The following is a 12,010-nucleotide window of genomic DNA, read 5'->3' as shown; positions in this document are numbered from 1 at the left end:
GCTTCTCTGGTGAGGGTAGAGATGCTGATGGGGTACCTGGAGCATCTGCACTCTTACTTTCTCAAAGAAGTGAAGTCACTGCAGGGGGTCCCTCATAGCCTCAAAAAATTAGAATAATTAGGGAACATTGTACTGCAGTGAGAGGGAGGAAGAAGTTCCAGCCATTATCGGTGGCCTCCTGAAACCACACAAATGCTTGTCCAAAAGTTTTGAGTATCATAGTACCCAGTATGTGTTGCTATGTTGATGCTTTTTTCCTGTCTGTAGTGCTTGAGTCAGATTATAGTACCAGTAACTACTAAAAGCCCTATATCATCTCTGGTTCATGAATAGAAAACTCTGGAAACAAGATTTCTTTGTCCTTTTCTTCCCCCTGTCCCCCCACTTTAAACAGTATTTTGCATTTAGAGAATGAACACCTAAATGTTGCCATACTAGTTGAATTTTCTCCTAAACTTGCATATTTGTATCTTGCATAATTTAGATTTCTTGTTTAAAAGACAGGAAAAAAATTGATGGATTAATGTAGTATGTCAGACTTGCCCTCGTTTTCAGATTCCTCTATAAAGTTTAGTTGGACATTCATTTTATCCAACCTTTCTTTTCTCCCCTTTGCTTTTGTTTTGCCTGACTTCTATTTATAACATTATCCAAAACTTTCTTATTTATACTTATCTTCCAAATCTGTCCATAAAAATTCACTTCTGTTATGTGGGTAGAGCTTGCAGTATAAAAACCTTCTCTCTAATAAGTGTGTGCATTTAAGTGGTCAGTGTATGACATTCGTATTTCTCCTTCCTTAACCATATTGACATCTGAATTTGTTTGTTTTCTGATGTTTTACTTATTCTACTTACCTACATTGTCTGATATCAGCATGTTCTTGGTCATTTTCTTTCCTGTTGAGTCCATAGTCTGTCTTCATAATGCCTAATTTCTTCTAGGATTTGCATTTTAAAATGCAACTGCTCATTTTAGGGCCTCAGTATTTGGGTGCTCAACTTCTGAAATGCTTCTGAACTCCGATCTGTTGAAGAGGTGCCTCCAAGTTCTGAAAATAAAACCTTTTGAAAGTGTTTCAGGAAAGGTGTACAAAATTACTTTTTAGTTTTGAAAATGTATTTCAGAGTTGTCTTGAATCTCTTTTCTTTGAGGTCATCTTGCAGGACTTTACAGATTTGACTGACTTCTGTTTTACCTTTGCTTTCCTCCAGCTTTTCTCTTGGTTTTTTTTGTTTTAATTGTTTGATATCTGACTTTCTGATATGCCCTTGCTTCTCATTCTGCAAAACTACCAGAATTCTTTTGGCAATTACTAGGCTTTATTATCAGTAAAATTGATGTCTAGCCCATTAACTATGGAAACTGTAAAAGTTACCTACACTGTAATGCTAGAAGGTGAATATGATCATCTTCCCATAATAGATATTCAGTAGATTTGAAGGAATCTGTAGAAGTTGGATAATTGTGCACTAATGATATCTTTTAAATGTGTTAGTAGTGATGAATGGGCTTCTCTCAGCCCTGCCTTACACATCATACACTGTTTTTATACAGCTGCTTTTCCCAGTCAAATATGTGGTAACTGCATTGGCTTTTTTTATGCAGAAAATAGGACCTGTCACCTCACAGAGATGTATTAGTTCTGATTGAGAAAGGTATGTTTTTAAGTAAAAACTCACTTTACACACTAATATTATCAGCCACAATACTAAAATCCTATCTTAAACACATTCTAAATGAAGTATCTTATTCAGATCAGTTGGCAATATAATTATTGCGGTTCACCATTAATATTTACTTTCATGCATAATAGCTGTGTACTGTATACCACGTCTGTCTTCGGTATGATTGCCTTTATTTAGAATTCTGGAAGACTGTGAGCTGTGAAAACAGTATTTCTCACTGCTTTTTATCCACACAAGTGATAAGCAAACAAATGGCACTTTACTGCAATACATTGTTGTCATTCTAGGCTACTGTCTCATTATATGTAAATCTGGTAGCATTTATTATAATAAGCACTCAAAATTTTTCCAGATTTTTCCACATCTTTTTTTGTCTTGTTACAAAATAAGACTTACTTTGAGATGTTGGTGATCACTAACTCTCAAAAGAACAGAATAGGGAAGATAGGATATATCTAAGGGGAAGATAGGGAATTCTAAGGGAGGAGAAAGAAAATTAAAAGCAGAGTGAATTGGTGAGAACTTTTATATTGATTAAGTTTCTTCCTTCAAAGCTACACTTTTTAATTAGCAAGTTCAGTGTCTTAGTTTTCAAAATTCAGATTGCTGCTCAAACTAAATATTAGACTGACTTAAAATCCATGTAATTATTTTATTATTATTTTATTAAGTCCTGGTTAACCGAAAGTACGGCAGATGTGCCATACTGCTTTTCTGGACTGTTTCTACATTACCAAGTAGTGTGGTGCAATAGGAGCAAACATGTAGAGCCATGCAGTTAGTTGTTGCTGAGGAGCTAGCACTCGTGTTACATGACATTTCCAAGGGTTTTACTTTGGCCTAGTTCTGATTTGGTTCTATGAACTGGAGATGCATTAGCAGTTGCAGCACATCCTTTGGCTTAGTTTCATCCCAAAGGAATACAGTTTGTGCACTCTATGATGCAAGATAGTGCAGTGAGTAGGAAAAAAATGCACAAAAATGGACTAAGCTAAACTGATTATATGAGGCAGTGTTAGGAAGCAGTAAGAGCTGCTTTTGGTCTAGGTCTCAATCTTGCAATTAGGTTTGAACTTTATTTAGTAAGTCTTTTTTTCTAGGTATTAAGATTTATGATAATCACTTTGAAATGGGTCAATACCTCTGTTCCCATCTCAGTAATTGCAAGAATTAAATTAGTTATTTTTTTACATTGGTCAGTTTGAAAAGTCAGGATTTGACAACTATGTCAGCAAGCACTAACTGAAGACTCCAGACTTCATTTTGATCTTTGAAACACATAGCCCAATATACCTTAAACCAGATGAAATTAGAAATATTTTATGTTTTTTGACTGATTGGGGGGGCACATTATTCATTTGTTGATGAACATATATTTTGAAAAAAAATTCCCCCTCCCCCCCCCCCCCCCCCCCCCCCAATTTAGTAGTTTCTTGAGTTTTTCTCACATCCTGGTCATCTGAATTACAATCTATTCAGGTTTTTATCTACAAGATTGGAGGCAATGGTGTTAATGTCAACACATTTTCTGCTCCTGATAATGGAAAACATAGGCACATTTATAAATTCTTTGTATGACTGTTTTTCAGTTTGCTGCAGGACACTTGTTTGTACCAGTAGTTGAGGAAAATCTCCTGGTGTCACATCAACGTAATGCAAACCAAATTAACTGCTGACCACAGGTGAATTATTTCTGGATCACTAAAACCTTACTGGACCTTTTACTGATTTTCTAATTGTGGGAACTTTAGGTTAGCAATTGGGAACATTGTAATATGTGTGCTGAAATTTACTCCCACTATTGCTGAAGAACAACCCAGTAAAATAAAAAATGACTAGCTACCAGCATCTTTCCTATATGAAAACTTACATCAATGATAATTATAGGTTTTTGAGACAGAAGTACATTGCAGTAGAAGCCTTCTTTTTGATGATGAAGTAAGTTAGTGTATAAGGATTAATATGCCAGGTAACTGCCTAAAAAGTTGCTTCAGATACAAATACTTACTGTAGCTATTTTCCCAGTCAATGAGTTGCTGGATCTAGCGTGCAAGCACTCGGGAGTCAGTGCTTTGGTTATGCATTCAAGTATATTTTCTGGCAGCTAAGTTGTGTTCTGAGGATTTCAATATAATGTACAGTAGGAAAAAGGAATAAAATTACTTCCTCTTCATTAAAACTCTTCCTTTTTTTTTGCCTCTTATCTGAAGTTATAGTCAGGAACACTTCAAATCGCTTTGTTAACTTGCAGTTATTACCTTCATATGATTGGGTAAATGCTTCCATCTTTTCTTTAATGTAAGATCGTTTGATGACAGACTTACACACAGCATCTTGCTCTTGATTTATGAAAGCAGGGTACTGCTATGGCCTTTCCTTGAACCCTTTGAAACTGCCTATAATACATTACAAAAACTCAGTTCTTTTTAAAAATTATAACCAGGCACCTGAGAGTAGAACAGAAGTAGAGATTCTGTCTAATGGAAAACAGTAGATTATACTTTATTACTTTAGGCTTCCTGAGGAGCAAAAGACTACAAAATGTCTGTTTATTGGATATTATGCTTTATTAGCAACATCGATTTTTTAAACCTTATTGCGGCCTTTCAATACTTAAAGGGGGCCTAAAAGATAGATGAGGACAGACTTTTTAGTAGGGCCTGTAGCAATTGGACAAGGGGTAATGGTTTTAAACTAAAAGAGGGTAGATTCAGGCTAGACATAAGGAAGAATTTTTTAGGATGAGGGTGGTGAAACACTGGCACAGGTTGCCCAGAGGGGTGGCAGATGCCCCATCCCTGGAAATGTTCAAGGTCAGGTTGGACGGGGCTCTGAGCAACCTGATCTAGTTGAAGATGTCCCTGCTCACTGCAGGGGGGTTGGACTAGGTGACCTTTAAAGGTCCCTTCCAACCCAAACTATTCTGTGACTCTCTGATCATCTAGGGAGAAATAGAGCAAAGGTTAAAAAGGTCATGACCATCTTGGAGATGCTCCCAAATAACTGACTTGTTAAACAGAAGCAAATTACTTTTGTTACAGTCGTATTGTTAAATTTTACTTTAAATCATTTGTGGTTTTTATTTGAAGGGGTATCTTGAAATACTGGTTTGCCCTGGGTTCTTGGACTTGATGCTCTGATAAATATTGATACTTATGTCTTTAAAACCTGAAAAATACTTGAAGTGTGTATTGTGGTTTTCAATGTTTAAGCGAATTGTTAGAATGTGGAGAAAATGTAGTGTATGGTGTAGTATTTGGAAGTGGCAATTCCTAGCAAATTGACTGACCCACTGGGTTTGGAGGTAGGACATTTGCTCTTACTTTCTGTCATTTTAGAAATCCTTCAGGGTGTCTATGGAAGTGACATGTTTGTGAAAATAAAGCTGTAGGGAGACTTCAGTGTGTATTCCACAGCTCTACTCCGTCAAAGTAGTCATAATGGATGACTGGAAGAGCTTGACTTATTTAGCCTCCCAAGGGAGGGCTGAGAAGAAGGTAGATAGGCTGGCTCTGAATATGTTTTAGGATTAATTTCTGAAAAGGTTAAGAGTAGGGAAAATGTTGTTAAGTGCTTGTAGAGCATGTAGAGCAAAAACTAGGAAAATGTTTCTAATTCTGGAACTATGTGATTCAGCAACAGTCTCTAGGGTTTAGGATCCCCCCTCCTTCACCCCTGCTCTGGATTTCATTAGGCAGTTTAATAAACATACAAAGCATGGGGATATATGCAAGACACTGCAGTACCAGTGTACTGGACTAGTTAGGAGCAGATTCCTATACACTACTGTATTTTTCTATAATGTGTCTGATCAGGTGACTCAGTAATAAAACAATAAACATATTACTGTCATGTTTTGCATTTCACTGTAGTTCCAAATCTGTTTATGTGTAGTACTTACAATATTACATCACATAAGGCATATAATAGATAGTGGTGACCAACATTCAGTTTGAACTATGTTCTAAAAAGCATGTTCTCACTAAAGCATACACTTAGGGCAAGGTTTAGTTATGCTTAGATGAAATTCAGTGGACTCCATTCTGCAGGAAAACAAAGCAAACACAGGTCTGCTAGGGGGCCTTAGAGCATGTGACTTAGGTCAGGCTCTGGAAATCCCATTTTAGCTGGGCATGATCTCTGCTATCCTGGGTGCTTACAGAGCAGCTTGTAGTCTATGAAATCTTAACCCTTTTCTTTGTTTTTACACCATACTGTTTTGTTCTCTAGAAGTTGTGCATTTCTCGTACAGGTTTTGGTAGATTAATATGAAATTGCATGTAGTACAGAAAGATTTCAGATATTTGTTTCAGGTTAGCAATTCTCTTAATTATTTCTTTAAAATTCTTTTATTCTGAATGATCTTTTTCCTCATTGGATATGCTATTCCCCCAAGGTTTTTCACATGTAAACGAAGAAGACTTTTAACATTTAGATTCAAGAACCAGAGTTTGATTTCAGTTCTGTTGATGGTTTGCTGTGAAATTGAGCAAGCTCACTAGCATGTTTGTACTTCCACTTGCATAAATAATACTAAATTATTTTAAAGGTGCATATGAGGCTGTGTCAATGTGTTTTGAAGTGAAGATGTGCATCTAACCCCTTTATGCACACTTGAGGGTTTTTTGTGTAGAGTATGCAGTTGTAATCTGTGGCAGGTATTACTGCTCTCACTGTGCTGATACAGTAGTTGATATCTGGGGTAAAAATGTCTTATACTGTATTTCAGACCACAAGTGATTTTGTTTTTTGGTTTCGCCCTTTTAAAGTCAGCTCAATTGTGAAAGTGGGGAGGCTAGTTTCTTGATCTTCAGAAGTGATTAAATTATTTTATTTAGATTAAATTTGACTTGTCATATGTGAAGTGTTAGTGTCTGTGAAGGCATATGGGCTCTGTAACTGTTGAAACAATAGTTTCAAGATAAATAACCAGTGAATGCATTACAGGGTGTGGATGCATTTGTATGAGAGTTCTACAAGATACACAGACACAGTGTGTAAGTTACTTATCACTACCTTGACTATCTAGCCATCCCCTGATGCGCTAGCCTGCACATGCCCTTTCACTCCCCAGAGCTGACATCAGGTAATTTTTGCCTTTTTTCTGTCCTTGTACTGAAGGTAGAATAAATAAAATGAATGGGTCAGCCCAGTTCCACTAGGTTCAGAGTGAAGATACAGAAAATGAGAAAGGAAAAGCAACAGAGATCCTCCTGTATTTTTGGAAGAGGCTGTTTTACCCCTACAGTGTTTTTTAAGCATCCTTTATTAAATCGGAATTGATGAATTGTTAGAGATGAGTGGAAGGAAAGGTATGTGCAGGACATGTTATTTTCATGTTTTAGAGGAAGTTGGGTAAAGAAAGGGAGCAGGCTTATGAGAATGTCAAAAAGAAAAGATACCTTGCAAAAGTATCAGACCAGCTCAAGAAAGAGTTTTTTTTCTTTATCATCACTCCTTTGATCTGCACAAAGGAAAGAGTTGGGGTTTTTTTTTGTTAAAGAAGAGATACCTGAGTATATGGTACAGCTACTTAGATGATGTAATTTACTTCATACCTTTTGCATGGGCAAATGTTGTTTGTATCTAAAATTAATACAACTGCAGCCTTTACTGTGATATAGACACTGAATATATTAACTACTTTGATCTCTGTCTGGCTTCTATTGTACATGAAATACATGGCCACATACAAATACTCGCATAACTGCAGGGTTTATATCCTTGTAAAAACAAATGCTCTTGTAAAGACAGAGGTTTGCCCTTTTATCTTCCTATCTGCAATCCCACAAGCAAACATATTTTTATGGTTTTACCATGAGGTGGTTACATTTTAGTGACATACCAGATGTTGAGCATACTGTTACTAATACTGGCCACTTGCACTACAAACCTCTGGAATTCCTTGGTTTTGCAATAAATTGAAACTAACCAGGAACACATTTGATAATTGGCTTGAACTAGAACCATAAATCAGAACTGCTGATATTTTAGATGCACGTTATTATCCTGTTCCAAATTAGAGTTTTGGCATTGTTTCTTTTCAATTTGGGTCATTCATAATACCATAAGTATTTTTTAAAACAGTAGATTGTTATTTTTTGATAGGATTAATGCACTTCTGAGAGACATAGTTATTCTTTAGAGTGGTAGAAACGCTTTCTTTAGTGTATGAAGTTTGGAGGTTTTATGTATTTCTAGGTGCTATGCTTAACTGCCCTTAAAAAGGATTTAAAGTAAACTTGACAGAGTCAGCAAGCAGCGTGAACTTCATCTTACAGCTTTTCCTATAGAATAAGTTATTTTTCTGTTTAAATGTGAATTTTATGTTAACGGAATTGGTTTATATTCCTGAGACGCATTCATCAAACAAAAATGTGTGGCATATGCATAGTGTAAGTGGAAAGGAATTAGACCCTTGAGAGATCAAGATGGTTTGTCTTGGGAGCTGCTGAATCCGCTAGCCTGACAGAGGTGAGGCTGGCCATGTGTTTCCAGTAGGCACATGTGCACACATACACACATTACGTGTAATGTATCTGTGGTCATCCGTATAGATCAACACAGAAGCTGCAGCGCTCTCGCAAACACGAAGCGTACCAATGGCCTGACCTTGTTTCACCTTTCCGGCTGGTCAGGATGAAAGCCTGTTTGTGGAATATGTATACATAAATATATATATCTGCAGCATGGATGCCTCCAGTAGCTGGTCTTGGACACTCCGTCTATGCAGTCACAGGTCTTGCATCCCCGGCCTCTGCAGTTGCCAGCACGTGGGCATGTGAGACTTGCTGTGTGGCTTGCAGCCCCATTCCAGTTGCTGGTGCTCAGCGCTGCTCCTGCACACCCACACGCACAAGTGCATGCACTGAGGATCCTCCCAGTAGCTGTAGACACTCAGTATATCCAGTAGTTGACCCCTGCCCTCCCTGCTGCCTCATGCCCAGACACACACATAGAAATAGGTCTTTCTGGTACCTGGTGGAGACTTATAACCCCACCAGTAGCTGACCCTTGCACCCCAGAGGCCCTCCTGTAGCTGGGACCTCCCGTTTCCTCCAGTAACCAACTGTTAGGCCCCTTGGTCCCCCCAGTGTCTGCCTCAGATTTTTGGCTGCTCTGATACCTGGCTCCCAAGCCTCTTCTAGTCCAGCTTGATGCTCACGAGCAATTACACACACTGAAACACACACCCACGCATACATACACTCACTCTCCCCAGTTTCTGGCAGCACGGACATGTGCGTCCCTATGACTCGTGGTCCCCTCTCCAGTTGCAGGCGCTCAGACCTCCAAATACACACAGAGCCTCCTGCCCAGGAGTTAGAAATGGAGTTGAAGGAGAAGACAGGAGAGACTGCAGTGATCAGTGCAGGGCATGGACAGACAAGCCTCCTGACCAACAATCTGTTTCAAGTGACCAACCCCTTTTTTCCCCCCCCCGTGTTTACCAATGGTTATTCCTCCTCAAACGACCCTGCTCCGTCTTTGCCTGGCCTTTTGTCTTTCCTAAGCATCTCACAACAAGTTTTGTGCCATCCCAGACTGCTCCTGCCCTGAATCCCTTAATGAGTCCCATGCCCCTGTAGGCAGTAACCCCCTGTGAGAGTGTAAGGTGAGCAGGGAGCCTTTCCCTTCTCTTTAGCTGGTGAGTGTCAATACCTGGACAGGCTGATGGCTCCCCTGGGACAGCCCTGGGGGGAGCTGGGTCAGGGTGCTCAGTTTTCTCCAGTTACATTTTTGGGGTTCCTACCCTGTTTCTGTTCCTCTGTGCTGCTTTGTGTTTATGGTGATGAGCTTTTAATCACATAACTTAAGAGTTTGTATAATGGAAAGGTGGGATCATTTACCTGCTAGTATTAAGTCATTTGTCTTAAAGTGCATTAACACCACCAGTGCTTTTTTAGGTTGATTGCTGTAATGGGATGCACTTAGACGGTGAGGAAGTTTAAACTGGGAAGTTAGGCTCTTCTGGCAGGAAGATTTTTGTTTCAGTACTAGTACAATTACCTAACCCAAAGGACTTAAACATTTGTGAGGTGGTTGAGACCCTAATGATGCTTCGAAAGAGAATTGTGCTTCTAAATGTAGTAAATCAATGGAGGAAGATACTGCCTATATAGTAAGGGATATATATCTCTCTCCCACTTTTTACATGTGTGAACTAATGAATAAATTATGCGCTTTGGTATATCAGAGGGCCATGTTTAAAGGGTGTTTTCTTGGAAACTACCCCAGAATGATAGCTTGTCTGCTAGACATTGGGATCTGCCACATCAAAGAGATTTCAAGTGACAAAAGAGCAAAGAAACTTACGAAAAGATTTTCCTTTGTAGGAAGCCACTTCGATTTTTTCAGGAAAAAAACCCCACTAACTCATCATTTTGATTTTTGCATAAACCCGTGGGTTTTTGTCAATATGCTAGTGTGATAGGTCAAAGCTGAACTCGGCAAAGTAAAGAGTGTTAGAAAGCTCACATAAGCTTTGTGTGACATGTTTGATTATCCAGTGGAAGCCTTTGTAGAATACTCTATTTATAAGTCTTCCTTTATAGTGTGGGATTTTATGATATGGTAAAGAAATCAGTATGATATATTGCTTAATTGATTGCATAGGGCCTATACAAAACATTTAACTTGAAGTGTATTAGCTTTATATCTAATAGGGAATTAAGAAATCATGCGTTGGAAGAAGCACTTTACCAAAATTGCAGATCACCTTGTTTCATACCATCCTAAGTCATCTATTCTGCAGGGCTACTTGCTGGTAAAAAACAATGAAGAGCTAAATAGTCATTCTGGTGTAATTTTTTTAGGATTAGCTGGTGTTTAGGAAAAAAAAGTGCATATAATTCAAGTTTAACGGGAATATTTTTGTTTTTCTTGAAGGAATTACCTACGGTTCTGCTTATTCATCAGATGGATGGGCATGAAGGTGCATGGACAATATTACCGTTAATGAGAGAGTAAGTGTAATGAATGCCAGTTATTTTCAGAATTTGTTGTAACCAAGAATATAAATATTAATTACTCAGACCTCTTTTTTCAGAAGCAAAGTTTTTGAATGCGAGTTGCAACCTTATCTTTTCACTTTCTTACTCTACTTCTTTTTGGTTTTCCAAAGCAATTTTCTGTTAAATTTCATTAAATCAGGGAAAGCTATTTTAAATAAAAGAGCAACAATAATATAATGTAGCTGAACTACCACCTTTTTCAAATCATTGTGGGTTTTTCAAATCATTGTGGGTTTTTAAATTGTTAGGGAAGTAAACCAGTCAAAAGAAATACCATTTTTAAATGTGTATTTTCCTATTTGGTCCCCAATTCTCACAGTGTAAGTTGTGAGGTATTTCAGAACTTTTGACCTTTCAGATTACTTGGCTGAATGAAGTGGATAAATAATTTTTAAAAAATAGATGATAATAATACCTGTTCGGGGTTTCTATCTTTTATTGTTTACAGTGTTTCTAAGAGGTGGTATGCCTGTATAGTAAAAAGGTGTAGGTTTCAACATCTTTTTAGAAGCTTATATGGCCACTTTTCATCTTAGTATGGTCAGAGAAGACAGGTAGTCTCAAATACCTTTTCTTCTTAGCTTATGCAGATGGTTCCAAGGAAGACATGCTGCATTTACATGGTAGTATGTTGCAAACTGTCAGGAAACAGTGATTCTTGTTTCAGAAAGTCCTAAAGCTCCATGGTGCTGAAGGCTGTCCTTTCCCTAAAACTTGCAGTTGAAATTGGTGCCAGAGGCTCTGCAGCCTCTTGAGGTTTAATTTAGTTAATATAATTTATTAGAGTTACTCAGAAGGATGTTTCTGGTTTCGTTTGAGGTTTTTACATCAGAGTGGTTGCAGGACAGGTTGCTTTTTCCTTCTGCTTTTCATTGCTTTCTGTGTGTGTAGAAACATGAAAACAGTGCTTGTGTAATAGCTATCTTTGAGATACATGTAAACTGTAAAAAGAAGCAAAAGGAGAATCAAAGTAAATTGAAAAACTCAGAGATGATGTTCCAACTATCGATCATCTTTGTTTTTCCTTCTTAGCTCCTGTTTCAATGACCTAATGGTTCCTCTTCTGAATTATTTATGTCTCGGTGACAGGGTTTACAGATACAGCTTTTACGAGATAGCAAAACCCAGAAGCAAAACCACAAATGCTCATTTGTGTGACAAAGCAGAAGAAAATTCTTCAGAAATCAGAAGAATCTTAAGTAGAGGATTTCTATCTTGAGAATTCTAGAATATGAATTTCCTTGTGTCTACTGTTTCACCACTTTTGGCAGAATGAAGACATGGAGTAGTTTAGAAGTATGTCAATGT

General features: G+C 37.9%; 1 protein-coding gene across 2 annotated transcripts in view; it reads left to right on the top strand.

Moving 5' to 3' along the window:
* The window catches only part of B3GLCT (beta 3-glucosyltransferase), a 67,695-nt gene that overhangs the window by 22,817 nt on the left and 32,868 nt on the right, over positions 1 to 12,010 (top strand). For both annotated transcript variants that reach the window (XM_049822929.1, XM_049822928.1), the window contains exon 5: positions 10,578 to 10,654. In XM_049822929.1, the coding sequence (XP_049678886.1) occupies positions 10,578 to 10,654 (77 nt within the window). The remainder of the gene's footprint in view (positions 1 to 10,577; positions 10,655 to 12,010) is intronic.

The sequence above is a fragment of the Accipiter gentilis genome, chromosome 19 (genome assembly GCF_929443795.1).
Source record: "Accipiter gentilis chromosome 19, bAccGen1.1, whole genome shotgun sequence".
NCBI classification, from domain to species: Eukaryota; Metazoa; Chordata; class Aves; order Accipitriformes; family Accipitridae; genus Astur; species Astur gentilis.
The sequence above is the reverse complement of the archived record's forward strand: the minus strand, read 5'-3'. Positions and strand labels throughout refer to the sequence as shown.